The sequence below is a fragment of the Panthera leo genome, chromosome A3 (assembly GCF_018350215.1).
Source record: "Panthera leo isolate Ple1 chromosome A3, P.leo_Ple1_pat1.1, whole genome shotgun sequence".
Lineage (NCBI taxonomy): Eukaryota > Metazoa > Chordata > Mammalia > Carnivora > Felidae > Panthera > Panthera leo.
This window is the reverse complement of record NC_056681.1, coordinates 60,337,629-60,354,055: the sequence shown is the minus strand read 5'-3', so window position 1 is coordinate 60,354,055 and position 16,427 is coordinate 60,337,629. Positions and strand designations below refer to the sequence as shown.

The following is a 16,427-nucleotide window of genomic DNA, read 5'->3' as shown; positions in this document are numbered from 1 at the left end:
ACTTATAAATTAGGCACGTAAGAAAAGAACAGTAATGAGTAATAACATGAACAATCAGAATGATATACTGTATGAAAAGTTATGTGAATGTAGTCTTTCTCTTTTAAAATATTGTACTGTACTCTCCTTGTGATGATGTGATATGACAAAGCACTCACATGATGAGATGAAGTGAGATGAGTGATGTAGGCACTGTGATGTAATGTTAAACTACTGTTGACCTCCTGACCATGTTAAGAAGGAGGATTGTCTGCTTCCAGACCACAGTTGACTGTGGGTAACTGAAAATGCAGAAAGCAAGACTAGATAAGGTGAGGGGACTTTTGTGAAATTTCATTTTTGCTCAAGAACCTAGGAGTACGACCATCTACCCTTTTCAGAATCTAACAAAACATTTAAATGTCTGAGTTTCTAATATTTTAATTATGTCAAATATGAAATCTGGATTAAGTGTAATTTCATGTATTCAAAATTCTGGGTAATTGTGCAGCATTTGGTAATAGTAAATTATAACATGCTAGCTATATTGAAAAAAATAATTCAAAGATAATGAGATTGTATATGTGTTTTTGCATAATGAAAACATTTTTAATGTCAGCATAATTTTCTACTTTTTTCTAAAAGCAATTCCCTATTTCTAGATGATTTCTAACAAAAATCTTTGTTTACAGAAGAGGAAGAAGAAACTGAAGATGCTGGATTGGATGATTGGGAAGCTATGGCCAGTGATGAGGAGAGAGAAAAAGGTGAATAGCTTATAAGTACACATTGATAAATCTCGTGGTAATTAGAGGTGTGTATATTTAAAGGAATGGTCAGTCTTCTGATGATGAAAGCCATATGAACATTTCTGAGAATAAAAACCAGTCTTGATTTCTCCATTGCCATGGTTCCTAAATCCTTATGTGGATCCTCATTTTATGAATAAATGGTTTTTCAGAAGATCCTAGGATTTAAAATACATTTTTTCAGTGGCGCCTGGATGGCTCATTTGGTTGTGTCCTAACTCTTGATTTTACCTCAGGTCGTGTTCTCATGGTTCACGAGTTCAAGCCCCACATTGGGTGCCTGTCTCTGCCTCTCTCTGTGCCCCTCCCCTGTGTGCACACTCTCCCTCTCAAAAATAAACTTTAAAATATGTATACATATATGTATATATATTTCAGTATGATGTTATAAATGGGATTAGGTTATTAAAGGTAGCCTACCAAAAGCCCCTTTAACTTAAAACATAATACAAAGATAATGCAAGTAAATGGTACCTAATCAATGTGAATAAACAATTTTTCTTTGTCATTACTTTCTGTCATTTATTATTAAAGTCTACTTTCTTTGGTTTTAATTTCCTGATTTTTCCCCCTAACTTCTTAAATTTTTTTTTTTATACATTTATTTATTTTTGAGAGACAGAGAGAGACAGAGCATGAGCAGGGGAGGGGCAGAGAGAGGGAGACAGAATCAGAAGCAGGCTTCAGGCTCCGAGCTGTCAGCACAGAGCCCAACGCGGGGCTCGAACCCACCAACCGTGAGATCATGACCCGAGCCGAAGTCGGATGCTCAACCGACTGAGCCACCCAGCCGTCCCACTAACTTCTTAAAATGGATATTTGTTTATTTAGAGTTTTTTTCCTTAATATATGTGTTTTTTTTTTTTTTTGGAAGTTTTCATTTTAATTACAGTTAATATACAGTGTTATATTAGTTTCAGGTGTATGATAATGTTTCAGCAATCCTGTGTATCACCTGGTGCTCATCATAACAAGTGCACTCCTTAATCCCCATCACCTATTGAATTCACCCCTACCCTCTCCCCAGCCTCTGGTAACCATCAGTTTGCTCTCTGTAGTTAAGAGTATTTTTCTTGGTTTTTCTATTTCTGTCTTTCATATGCCCTTTGCTTATTTGTTTTGTTTCTTAAATTCCACATATGAGTAAAATCATGATATTTGTCTTTCTCCGACTGATGTATTTCACTTAGTGTTAGACCCTCTAGCTCCATCCATGTTGTTGCAAAATGGCAAGACGTCATTCTTTCTTATGGCTGAATAATATTCTGTTGTATATATATATTCCACATCTTCTTTATCCATTCATCTATCAGTGCATACTTTGGCTGCTTATATATTTTGGCTATTGTAAGTAATGCTGTTATAAACATAAGGGTACATGTATACCTTTGAATTAGTGTTTTTGTATTTTTGGGGGGTAAGTGCCCGGTAGTGTCATTACTGGATCGTAAGATAGTTATATTTTTAACTTTTTGAGGAATCTCCATACTGTTTTCCACAGTGGCTGCGCCAGTTTGCATTCCCACCAACAGTGCACTAGGGTTCCTTTTTTTCCACATCCTGGCCAACACTTAATATATGTTTTTAAAACTAAATTTTTCTTTAAGCTTTAGTCCTATTTCACAAGTTCTGATGATATTTGTAATTTCCATTTTAATATATTTTAGCTGATTTATAGAAATGTAGTTTTTAATTTACAAAAGTGGGATTTTCTGATTATTTTCTTGTTACTTCATTGAGATCACAGAACATAAATGTATCTTTTTGAAATATGTTGAGAGGGGCGCCTGGGTGGCTCAGTAGGTTAAGCATCTGACTTCGGCTCAGGTCATGATCTGGCAGTTCATGAGTTTGAGCCCTGTATCAGGCTCTGTGCTGACAGCTCAGAGCCTGGAGCCTCCTTCAGATTCTGTGTCTCCCTCTCTCTCTGCCCCTTCTCTCCTTGCACACTGTCTCTCTTTCTCTCTCTCAAAAATAAATAAACATTAAAAAAATTGAAATATGTTGAGAATTAATTTACAACCTAATACATGGTTGATTATTGTAAATGTTTAATATGTGATTGGAAGGAGTTTATATTCTGCAGTACTGTGTGCCTTGTTCTCTATAGAGTTAACCCTTGAACAACATGGATTTGAACTCCAGGAGTTCACTCACATGCAAAGTTTTTTTTTTTTTTTTTTTTTTATAAATACAGTGCTATAAATATATTTCCCTTTAGATTTTATTCATAACATTATTATTTCTCTGGTTTATTTTATTATAGGAATATAGTATGTAATACACATAGCATAGAAAATATGTGCTAATCAACTATTTATGTTATTACTAAGGCTTACGGTTAGTGGTAGGCTATTAGTAGTTAGGTTTTTGAGGAGTCAAAAGTTATACATGGATTTTTGACTTTGCAGGGCGACAAACATCTCTAACCTCCACATTGTTCAAGGGTAAACTGTTTTTAATCAGATTTGTTTATCATTTTGCTCAAGTGTTTTTTATTCTTTTTTTTCTGGAGTGCGTTTTTTCTCTGTTACTGAGAGAGGTGGGTTAAAATCTCCTGCCCTAATTGTAAATTGTCTGTTTCTCCTTGAGTTCTGTTAATTTTGTTTAATATATTTTAGTACTTTATTATTAGGTGAGTACACTCATTTTTTGATGAATTGATGCACTGATTTGTTATTCTATTATGTTTTATTTATATTTTATTTTTTTATTTATTTCTAGTAATGCTTTTTGCCTTAAAGTATACATGATATGGCTATACCAGCTTTGAGTCACATGATATTTTTCTATTTTTATTTTTCTGTCTCCTTAAGTAGCGCATATTTGAGATTTTTAAATCCAGAGTGTCAATCTTTATATTTTACCTAGACCACTTAGCCCATTACATTTAACCCTTGATGTAATTAATGAAGTATACTTATTATCTTTATCTTATTTAGTCCTTATTCTGTTTCTTTTTTTCTCCTTTCTAACCGTTTTTGGGATTGGGTTTTTTTGTTTGTTTTGTTTTTAATTCCATATTTTCCTCCTTCCATGAGCTTGGAAGTTGTATACTCTTCCACTTACTTTTAGTGGTTACTCCAGGATAAAAGTATCCTTTTTAACAAAGATATTTGAACTATTAGTGTTTAATGTTACCCTCTTTCCAGACGGACAATGCATACCACAGAATACATGAAGAACATTTATCTACTTCTCAATTTATATATCATTATTCTCATTTATTTTAATTCTCTGTTTTAAATCCCATAATAGCTTCTTAAGTTTATTCATATTGTAAGCTTTTTGTTGTGTTTCATTTCTTTTTGTGTCTCTGACCTTCCATTTGAGATTATTTCTCCTGGCCTGAAGAACACCTTTTAGAATTTCCTTTAGTATGAATCTGTTAGTGAGGCATTCCATTTTTGCTTTTCTAAAAATACCATTATCTCATCTTAATTCTTGAAGGGTATACTTATTGGGTGAGGACCTCTTTGTTGAAATTCTCTTTAACATTTTAAAGATACTATTCCCTTGTGTTCGCTTTCATGGTTTCTTTTGAGAAGTCAGATATCAGCCTAAAGTTTTCATGTGTCTTTGGCTTTCAGCAGTTTTATTATGATGTGGCCAGGTTCAGTTTCCTTTTATTTATTCTGCCTATAGAGCTTTATCAATGTATGGTTTTATGTTTTTATCCATTTTACAATGTTATGAACCATTATTTCTTCTCAGGGATTCTAGTTATGCCTATGATATACCTTCCTGTTATATCAATGTGTCGTCTTTTCTGTGTTTTTCACATAATTGAATTTCCATGGTTCTTTCTAGGTTGTTTCTTCTTATCTGTCTTCTGGTTCGCTAATTTTCTCTTCAGCTGTTTCTCCTGTCCTGTTAAACCCATCTTTTGGGTTCCTAGTTTTGTCTCCAGTGTTTTCTAGTTTTAGATATTCCATTTAACTATTTTTTATAGTTCTTTACTTTCTAAAGTTTTTAATCTTTTGCTCCCTGGATGTTAGAAACATAGTCATTTTTAAATTTTGGTTTTATAACCTCAGTGTATAGACATTTTGTGGGTTTCTGTATGCTGGCTTCCATCCTGTGATTCGTTTTTTCATGTGACTCATTATTTTCATATATTGTGCTGGATATTATACTTGTAAAACTGCAAAATAATTTGAGGTCAAGGATGGTGTTTTCTTTCTCCAGAGAAAATTTATGTGTACAATCCACCAGGAGTCTGAATGAACTAGCAATATGGAATCATCTTATTCCAAATTTAGAATTGATAGAATCTGGAGGTGATTGGCCAATAACAGGGAGGTCCTGTTTATTTTCTATTCATTCTAACTGCTAGGGTGCAGTTCTCCAGGATTTTACTCCACAATAAAGAGTAGTCAACCTTACCTCTCTGAGTCCTTAATAGGCCCAATACCTGGACCCCTAAGCACTGCTTAAGCTCACCTTCTCTAGAATCAGCAAATGACCATTGCTTCTCTTCCTTTGTGCTAAGATCAAGTGCAGAATCAGCAAATGACTCCAAGGGAAAGAAATTGTAAGCATTTTGTTCCCCTTATTGTGTTCCTTTTCTGTCTTTAGGTTGTCTTAGTAATATATTAAGTTTTTATTGTTAAATGGCAATCTTCATTGTAACATGTTGACCAATGCTTTGCTTTTATGATGCATGAAAACAATTTAGCATTAATGATGTTTTATAATGTTACTGCCTTACTTAGTGCACCCTTAGTATTTCCCCTTAATCTTGACAGAAATCTCCATTTTTAACTTTCATTTATTTTAAAATCTTTTTTACTAAAAGAAGAAAACACGGTGCATATAGAAGTAAAAGAAAACCCTGAAGAAGAGGAGGAGGAGGAGGAAGAAGAGAGTGAAGAGGAAGAAAGTGAAGAGGAAGAGGAAGAGGAAGGAGAAAGTGAAGGCAGTGAAGGTGATGAAGAAGATGAAAAGGTGTCTGATGAGAAAGAAGCGGGGAAAATGTTAGATAAAAAACCAAGTAAAGAAATGAGTTCAGAATCTGAATACGACTCTGATGATGATCGAACTAAAGAAGAAAGGGCTTATGACAAAGCCAAACGGAGGATTGAGGTATTTATTTTCCCGTTTGTCTTCTCTTTACTCCTTTCCTCCCCACTCCTCTAGGATCATTAGAACTATCCTCTGAACTAAAGACAATGTGGTACTGGTATGAGAACAGATAATACAGGTGAATGAAACAACTGAAAGTCCAAGAATAAACCCTCATATTTCTGGCCTATTGATTTGTTGTCAAAGATACCAAAGCAATTCAGTGGGAAAAGGATACCTTTCTCAACCAAATGATGCTAGTTAAATTAATAAAAAGTTTAGTCTCTGACCCCACATCATACCTAAAAGTAATCTTAGATCAGAGATAGAGCTAAAGATGTAATAAACTAAAGGTATGAATTTAGAAAAAATGCAGAGCAAAATATTTATGACTTTGGGTTAGACAACAGGTCTTTGACACTGATCTAACCCAAGGACCTTACTCCCTGACCTAAGTCATAATGGTATACTGCTTCATCAGTTATTTCTTGTTTTCTCTAAATTTTTATGTGCTCTTTGAGTGTTGGTTTACTCTGAGCACATACCTTCTAGTCATAAACACTAAACTAGTGTTTGCCTTGTATATTTTAGGTAGTTGCTGTGAGGCATCTGATCACTTTAGTTGTTTAAATCTGGTGGGTTACTGAGGCATCTTTCTATTTAGTAAAGTGTACATACCTACCAGGCTTAGTATATTTTTCCTATGTAATGCAGTAGACTTGAGAGTTTTCTTCAATTCTGTCAGCTTAGTATAAATAATAACAATAAAAACTAGTTTTCTTGAGGGTGCTAAACTGTTTTAAAGCTAAAAATTATTTTAGCTTTTCTTTGTTAAAAGGGGTACCTGGGTGGCTCAGTCAGTTGAGTGGCCAACTCTTTTGATTTTGGCTCAGGTCATGATCCCAGGGTTGTGGGATTGAGTCCTGTGTCAGACTCTGCTCTGAGTATGGAGCCTGTTTTAGATTCTCTCTGTCTCTATAATAATAACAACAATAATAATAATATATTTTTTTTTATTTATAATCCTAATTTTTTAATTTTTTTGTTTTGATAACCTGTATGTCAGTGTTTGCCTCTTTCCTCTGTGAAGCCTACAAAGGGATACATTTTCAGAATTTCTTAAGAAGGTCTGTTGATTTAAGTTCGATTTCTCACCCTATCACTATTGACAGTTTTAGGCAATATAATTCTGTTTTGGAGGATAGTCCTCTTCATTTAGGACATTATACAGCATCCCTGCCCCCCACCCACTAGATACCAGTGGCATTCCCTTCTCTTTCCCATTATAACTGCAGCTTCCCATAGCACCTACTCAAGCCAACTGTCTTGCTCTATACCCATTTGTGAGAGACAGTTTGTACTGTGATCATTTAAAAATAATGGGTATAAAGCAGAAAGTAAAAGTTTCCCCATTATCTCACTTCCCAGTTCTGCACATGTTCAAGTTTTTTAAAATGTTTAATTAAAACTAAGAGGCACCTGGGTAGCTTAATCAGTTAAGCATCTGACTCTTGATTTCAGCTTGGGTCATGATCTCACAGTTTGTGAGACTGAGCCCCGCATCAGGCTGCCTGCTGACGGTGTGGAGCCTGCTTAGGATTTTCTCTCTCCCCATCTCCCTCCCTCTCTTCCTACCCCTCCCCAACTTGTACTGTCTCTCTCAAAATAATAAACATTAAAAAAAACGAAGTTAGATAATAAATTTTGTAGATACATATTCTTTTCTTCACATAATATGCTATGGACCTCTTAGCACAATAGTTTTTTTAAGCAGCTTTGTTGAGATATCTACATATCAAAGAATTGATCCATTTTAAGTGTACAATTCAGTACAATTTTGTAAATTAGAGTTGTTCATCTATTGTCACAACTCAACATTAGAGTATTTTTATCACCCCAGGACACCAATTTGCGTCATTCCCTGTTCCTAGTCCTACATATACAGCAGTTCCTATGCCCACCCTCCCTGTCCCCTCATCTACAGTTTTGTTTTCCATGGTGTGGTCAGTTGCATTCTGGAAGCAGATGATCCTCCTCCTGATGTATTGTCAGAGGGTCAGTAGTTGCCTAACACTATGTCATTCACCTTACTTCATCTCATTACATAGGCATTTCATAATCTCACATCATCATAAGAAGAAGGGTGAGTGCAGTACAATAACATACTTTGAGAGACACCATATGTACATAACTTTTATTGCGGTATATTGTTATCCTCGTATTTTATTACTAGTTATTATTAATCTTTTACTGTGCCTAGTTTACAAATTTATCATTGATATGTATAGAAAAACATGTAGTTTTTCTATAGAAAAAACATGTAGTATATATAGGGTTTGGTACTATCTGCAGTATCAGGCATCCACTGGGGGTCTTGGAATGTATCACCACCCCTTGGATAAGGAGGGACAGATGTAAATTCAGTCATATAATATGTGTTTTTTTGTGTCTGGCTTATTTTACTTACCCTGGTTATCTGTGTGGTAGCTGTATCAGAATTTTGTTCATTTTTATTGCCAAATAGCATTTTGCTGTATAAATATACCATATTTTATTATTATCTATTCACTAGAGGACAGAGTTGTTTCTGCTTTTTGGCTATTATGAATAGTACTGTTATATACATGCATTTGCATATGAATCTTTGTATGGAAATGTGTTTTCATTTGGGGGGGAAGGGTGGGAGTATGTACTCCTAAGAGTGAAATTGCTGGATAATATGGTAAATTTGTGTTTAACTTTTTCAGAAATTGTTAAACTCTTTTCCAAAGTGGCTGCACAATTATAGATTCCAACCAGTTGAAGGTTCTCTGTATCCTCACTAATACTTGTTAACCTTTGTCTTTTCAATTATAGCCATTCTAGTGGATATGAAATAGTATATATCTTATTGTGGTTTTAATTTACATTTCTCTGATGTTGAGCATTTCTCAGTTTGCTTATTGGCCCTTCCTGTATCTTCATTGGTAAAACATGTATTCAAATTATTTGTCTTTTTATTATTGAGTTGTAAGAGTTCTTTTAGTTTTTTTAAATTTTGTTAACGTCAGTTTATCAAAATTTGCTGTTATAGAGCATGCTTCTAGTGTTGTAGTATAGAAATCTTTGTCTAACCTAATGTCATGAATATTTTGTCCTGTTTATTTCTAAATTTATACCTTCAGTTTCTTCTGTCTTTAGCGCTACCTCTGATAAATTAAAAAAAATTTTTTTAAATATTTATTCATTTTTGAGAGACAGAATGTGAGTGGGGGAGGGTCAGAGAGAGAGGGAAACACAGCATCCAAAGCAGGCTCCAGGCTCTGAGCTGTCAGCACAGAGCCCGATGTGGGGCTCAAACTCATGGACCGCGAGATCATGACCTAAGCTGAAGTTGCATGCTTAACCGACTGAGCCACCCAGGCGCCCCTCTGATCTGTTTTAAGATACCTTTTATGCATGATGTGGGGTCATAGACAAAGTTCATTTTTTATTAATTTAACTAGCATCATTGTTTGAAAAAGCTATCCTTTTCCCATTGCTTTGGCATCTTTGACAAATCAATAGGTCGGAAATATGAAGGTTTATTTGTGGACTTTCATTTCTGTTTCATTCACCTGTATTATCTGTTCTTCTGCTAGTACCACACTCTCTTTATTATAGTTTTATAGTAAGTTTTAAGATAGGGAAATCTTCCATTGTTATTCCTTTTCAAGATTATTTTGGCTATTATAGGTCACTTGCTTTTCCATATAAATTTTATGTTCAGTTTGTCAATTTCTGCAAAAATCTTGCTTAGATTTAGCTGGTGATTGTGTTGAATCTATAGGTCAATTTAGGGAGAATTATCTATTTTAATATTATTGAAATAGGCTGATGATTATACATTCAGTTGGATCTTTTACAGTTTCTTCTAGTAGTGTCTTATAGTTTTCATAGTTTGAGATTTGTAATTCTTTTAAATTTATTACTAGGTATTTTACTGTTTTTGATACTATTGAATGGGATCACAATTGAAAAAATTTTTTTTTCATTTTTCAGTATAAAGAAATACAGTTGAGTCTTATAGATTGATCTTGTATCCTGTAGCTATACTGAAATATTTTTTATTCTAATAATATGTGTGTTATGTGTTAAGCTAACACATTCTTTGTGGGGAAAGCATTCAGATTTTCACCATTAACTATGATGTTAATAGTGCCCTTTATAGGTTTGAGGAACTTCCTTTCTTTTCCTAATTTGTGAGAGTTTATATCATAAATGGATATGGGTACTTTTTGTATGATATGTATTGAGGTTTGTTTTTTTTTTTTGTATTAATATATGATGTATTAACATTAGCTTTCAAATGTTAAGCTAACACTTGCATTACTAGAATATATCCCACTTGATTCTGGTATGTAATTCTCTTTATATGTTACTGGATTTGGCAATATTTTGCTGAGGTTTTTGTGGTCTATACTTATAAGTGATGTTGATCAGTAGCTTTGCTTATCATATGTTGGTCTGGCTTTGGTGTCAATTTAAAATTAGCTTCCTTAGGATTGGTCAGGAAGTCTTCCTCCTCTTTTTTTCTGCAAGAGTTTGTGAAACATTGTTTTTTCTGTTTTAAATGGTAGGCAAAATTTACTAACAAAGCTTTTTTCTGTGGGGAGATTTATAAATTTCTAATTCAATTTCTTGTTATCTTTTTGTCATATTTTCTTTTTCATCTTGAGTCATGCTCAGTAATTTTTGTCTTTCTAATAGCTATTGTGTTTTATCTAGGTTGTGAGCATGAAGTTCTTCATTGTATCTTTTTACAGTCTTCTCAGTTTCGGTAAAGTTAGTGGTGTCTCTTTTGATTCTGATTTTGGTGACCAGTGTCTTTCCTCCCATCCTCACCCCCCGCCCCCCGTCAATCTAGTGAAAGGTTTTCCACCTTTTTGATCATCTCAGAGATCCAGTTTTTGGTTTTCTATTTAGCCCTTTGAATATGTTACCCCATTGCCTTCTGGCCTTTTTTTTTTTTTTTTTTTTTTTTGATGAAAATTAAGCTATTAATCTTACTTGGGTGCCTTTGTACACAATGAGTGATTTTTCTATATGAAGATATTTTTTTTAACCTTGATTTTTAACAACTTTAATGTGTGTTGATGAGGATATATTTGTATTTATTCTGCTTAGAGTTTATTCAGTGTCTTAGATATGTAGATGAAGGTTTTTCATCCATTTTTGCAAAGTTTTCTGCCATTATTTCTTCAGGTATTTTTTCTGCCTATTTCTCTTTCTCCCTTCCTTCTGGACTCCCATTATATGCACATTGGTGCACTTGAGAGTATCCCACAGGTCTCTTGAGGTCTTTTCACTTTTCCCAGTTGTCTTTTCTTTTTATTGTTCAGATTATATAACCTCTCTTAATCTATGACTTTAGATTCTTCTGCCAGTTTGCATCTACTGTTGAGCCCCTCTAGTGATTTTTTTTTAATATGTTAATGAATTTTTTAACTTATAGTGATTTGTTTTCTCTTTGTTGATGTCTTCTGTTGATTAGTCATCATTACACTTTCCTTTATTTCTTTAAATATGGTTCTCTTTAATCCTTTGAACATATTTATATTAGCTGCTTTCAAGTCTTTGCTAAGTCTAATATCTGAGCTTTTCACCTTTTTTTAAGTTTATTTACTTGGAGAGAGAGAGAGAGAGAGAGAGAGAGAGAATGAGCTGGGGAAGGGCACAGAAAGAGAGAGAGGAAGAGAGAATCCCAAGCATGCTCCACACTGCCAGCACAGAGCCTGATGCAGGGCTCATACTCATAAACCCTGACTGAGATCATGACCTGAGCCGAAATCTAGAGTTGGATGCTTAACCAGCTGAGCCACCCAGGCACCCCAAGGTTTCTGACATTCTGTAGACCACTTTTTCTTTTATAGGTCACATTTTGCTGTTTCTTTGTATGTCTTGTAATTTTTTGTTTATAAGTAGACATTTTAGAGAATATAGCAATTCTATATATTTAGATATATCTATAGATTTAGATATATCTGTATATTTAGAGAATATATGAATTCTTTTAGCTCCTTACAAATGTAGTGGTTTTAGCTATTTTTGTTTACTTGATCATTGAGTCTTGTGGATTGCTTCTGTAGTATGATGCTGATGATGTTTCTTCTCAGGTATTTGTTTGTTTTTGGTATGTTTCTTAAGCCTGGCTTCTTAGGGCTTGTACCTGATTGCTAATCCTAGTGGTCAGCCAAGTGACTTGTCAGTGGTTGTGCTTAAACACCTGGAGCTGGTAAGGATTCCACCATTTCCCAGTGGATCTGGCAGTTTACTAGTCCACTCTTTATGCATTTGTAAGCCTCTTGTTGAGCCGGTAATGAGTAATTTACTAAGGACCTGTCTGGTTTCTTCTGACAGCCCTCTGTAGGAACACAGCTTTCTAGAGTACCAGTGATAGATAGGATCTTAGCAGTGCCTACTTTGGCTGTCTTGTTCCATATACTCCTCTGTTAAATTTCTGATTGATCCTTCCAGGTTATTGCTTGCCCCACCACTATTGAGACCTTAGTCTAGTTGCGATTTTAGCCTTTTCTCTTTTTTTGCCATTGACATCTCTCCTGTTTTAGACAGTGCTTTCAGGTATGAAACCCCCTGCTCCTCTATCTCATACCTCTTCACCCCATGGAGCTGTGGGAGTGTGGGGAGTATGATGGAACAAGTCTAGTCTAAAACTTCATAGGCTTCTGTTACTCTCACAGGTGGGCAATAGATTTTCTTGAATTAATGTTTTCTCAGTTTGTTATGTTGCCTTTGGTTGGTTTCTAGAGTCTTTCAGTGGTGGTTGTTTTGGTTATTTTGCTCAGTTTTGTTTCCTTTTGGGGGAGAGGATTTGCTGAGCCATTCATTTCATCATTGAAGAAGTCCTGCCTCAGTACCTTTACTGCTACAAATTGTACTCCATCTTATGGAAAGATCCTAATTAGTCTGTTTGAGCTGCCAGAACAAAATTTCTCAGACTGGGTGCCTTAAACAACAGAAATTTATTTTCTGATAGCTTTTAAGGCTAAAAGTTCAAGATTAAAGAGTCAGACGGTGGTTTTCTGGTGAGGGCTCTCTCTGGTTAGCAGATGCCTGTCTTCTCACTGAGTCCTCATATGACCTTTACCCTGTGCAGGCTCAAAGAGAGATTTTTTTTTTTTTTTTTTTTTTTTTTAATTTAAACTTCTCCTCTTAAGGACACTTGTCCTATTGGATTACGGCCCCACCCATATGAGTTCATGTAACTTTAATTGCCTCGTTAAAAGCCCCATCTCCAAATATAGTCACATTAGGAGTTAAGAATTCAGTGTATAAATTTGGGAGAGATGCACTTCAGTCCATAACATTTCATGATTCCAAAACCTTGCCACATATAACTTTCTAAAATCCATAGCAGACTTTTGGATAAGAATCTCCATTGTGGAAGGAGTCTCTAAATGATTCTATGCAACCACTAGGTTTCAGCCTTGGGTTTGAGGAAATATTCATTAAGAAACCCCCAACTACAGATGATTAAGTGGTTACTAATTTTTGCTGTTCTAAAACAATACTGCAGTGAACAAACACGGTTGTACATATGCATTTCTGTATGCTTATGTCATTGTTTCAGGACAGATACTTTCAGGTAGAATTTCTGAGTTAAAGTCTAAACTACACTGCCTTCCAGAAAATTGTAATGCTACACCAAGTGTGGGAGAAAAGGCAAATTTTCAACCATTTCAGATCCTAACTAAGGTCATGATGTCTATATTTGAGTCTTACAGAGTGTAAGGTTCTTATGTATGACTCCTTGTTAGTAAATACATCTGACTTTTGACATTCCAAAATGTTTTTTCATTCCATTTTCTGTAGAAAGATCCAGTGTCTAGTGGTAGAAAGTAATTTTTACAAAAATGGTTTTTAGATGGAAAATAGTTTTATAAATCACATCAAAATTTTGTTAGAAGTCTTATCTCCTTTAAATGCCCAGTTTACTATACTCAAAAAGTTGGCCTTTCAAGGAGCTGCTGGCATGTGTGTTTTTGTTTGGTTTTCAGCTGAAGTAGCTAGGTATATGCTACAAGAGAAACACATGATCCAAGGACATGCCTCTCAGGCTTGATGAGTGGTATCTTAAGGTAGGAAATGTCATTAGACATCTTAGGCTGAGGATTATATACCCTCTCTTAATTGAAAGTTTTTTCGGTAAAGTTTATTTTAACTTATTTTGAGAGACAGAGAGCGCACACATGCAAGTGGGAGAGAGTGAGGGAAACAGATTCCCATGCAGGCTCCAGGCTTTTAGCACAGAGCTTGATGTGGAGCTCAAATTAATAAACCAGAGCTGAAGTCAAGAGACGCTTAACTGACTAAGCCACCCAGGTGCCCCTCAATTGAAAGGTTTTATAGCGTTTGTACACTATCAAAGTTTTCAAATAAATTGCTTTGAAATATTTTATTTTATAGTTTTGAAGTTCTAATGAAATTGTTTGAATGCAAGAGTATATATACCTCCTTTTATATAAATCCCCACATAAGTTAGAGGTTGTACTGTATACTAAGTATGATAGAAGATCAATTTCTTATATTCCATTAAATAAGCAATGTACAATAGTGTTCAGAAAGTTGGAGCCAAAATTTTACATGATTTTTACTCTTAATTTAATAATGTTGCTCTGAAATCTATTTTAGCAGGTTTCCCTTTGTTCAAAGGTACTGTAAAGGGAATTAGATTGTAAAGTTTACATTGTAAAGTGCAGTTACATGTAGTTAAATCAGCAGAGAACCTTGGATGAAGGTTCTGGCATTCTCTTGCTAAGGCAACATAATTTAAAGGATGATGGCAGTCAAGGTTTGAAATAATTTTGTGATTTTTTTTTTCATTCCTAGAAACGGCGACTTGAACACAGTAAAAATGTAAATACAGAAAAGCTAAGAGCTCCTGTTATTTGTGTACTTGGACATGTGGATACAGGGAAGACAAAAATTCTAGATAAAGTAAGAAAATATTGTTAGCTTTGATACAACTTCTTAAGTAAGTGAATGATATCTTATAAAAAGCTAATAGAAACCATAGCACATATAGGCAGTTCTGTTAAATAGGTTGCTACCTTCTTACTGCTTTTGCTTCTTTTTATATGTTGAAATACAAATCTGAATCTGCTATCTTATCCCAGCTTCGTCACACACATGTACAAGATGGTGAAGCAGGTGGCATTACGCAACAAATTGGGGCCACCAATGTTCCCCTTGAAGCTATTAATGAACAGACTAAGATGATTAAAAATGTAAGTACAAATGTAAATGTATTTTGCATGTTTCAGTCTCTAACAAAAATTCAAATATAGGAAAAAAGGTTAGTATAAAGACCCACGTGCTCACTATTTATAATTAACATTTGTGCCACTTTGCTCTGTTTTGCTTCAGATCTTTTTTTTCACCCCCAAAAGAAAACATTAGATGAATAGGAGCCCTCAAGTTTCATTTCCTTTCCTCTTGCTCCCAGAGGCAATCACTATTTTGAAGTTAGAGTATGTTTCGCCTACATGTTTTAACACTTTCACCATAGATCTCCATGTTTAAAAACTGTTTCCTCCCACACCCTTTTTAGCTTCTATCAAATTGATTGTATTTTCTTTATCTCCCTTATATTCTCTACTTTGGAGATATTCAGCTTATTTATCCAAAATATAACACAATAAAGAAAATCACATAAGATTAAGGTAAAAACTTAATGAATCATTATAAAGCAAAACCTTAGTGTAATCCATGTTAGGAGATAGAACCTTGGCAATTACCTCAGAAGACCTATCTTATGTCCCTTTCCAATCAAAACACTCTTCTACTCAGGAGGAACTTTTAAAGTAATCTCTACCTTTAATGTGTTAGAGGTTGCAAAATGTTCCTATTCTAAGCCTATTATTGTGTTTTTTTATTGGATTACTTCTTTAGAAAACTGCCTGGTTTGCTGTTTGGTTACTCAGGATAATATGTATCGTGAAGGCAGAATAAATGCCTAATCCTTTACCTTATTTACTAACTTTTAAAATAAAGAGTGACTAATTTTGTTCGGTTTTGTATTGCTGTAAACTCATGGATTGAAACATATTTACTGTGTTTTAATTCATTTATTCTTGCGGTGAGATAGTCTCATCTTCATCTACTGATTGGCTACTGAGTCTTTTTGGTTCGCTTTTAGTAGTGTTTGGTTGCATCCATGCTGTTTGGTGTAGCAGAATCTTCTAGGCTCATCTACATACCATGCTCCAGTCTTGGAACTGGGCCTTATAAAAAAAAAAAAAAAAGAAAGAATCCGTAATTCCATTATCCTAGAGCAGGTGAAAAAGGGTAAATTTGGAACTGAGAAGTAATAAAATTGATAAATGACACACATGATAAATTATTACATGCTAATGTGTCTTTACTCCTTATTTTGTCTTAGTTTAGTATATAGAAAGGGTCTACAAATTTGTCTCCAGTTTGAGGAAGGGAGGTTTGGTTGAGATTATGTTTTATGAAGCTTGTTTTCTGGTAGATTCCTAAGGAAGGAATAATGGGAATAATATTCTTTGAATTTTTGAATATTGCATACTTTGT

The 16,427-nt window shown here is 34.5% G+C and overlaps 1 protein-coding gene across 1 annotated transcript in view; it reads left to right on the top strand.

The window, feature by feature from the left end:
• Nucleotides 1-16,427, top strand: part of EIF5B (eukaryotic translation initiation factor 5B) — a 95,953-nt gene that overhangs the window by 55,512 nt on the left and 24,014 nt on the right. Inside the window, exons 9-12 of the mRNA XM_042932012.1 lie at nt 672-746; nt 5,587-5,873; nt 14,721-14,828; nt 15,008-15,118. Of these exons, the coding sequence (XP_042787946.1) occupies nt 672-746; nt 5,587-5,873; nt 14,721-14,828; nt 15,008-15,118 (581 nt within the window). The remainder of the gene's footprint in view (nt 1-671; nt 747-5,586; nt 5,874-14,720; nt 14,829-15,007; nt 15,119-16,427) is intronic.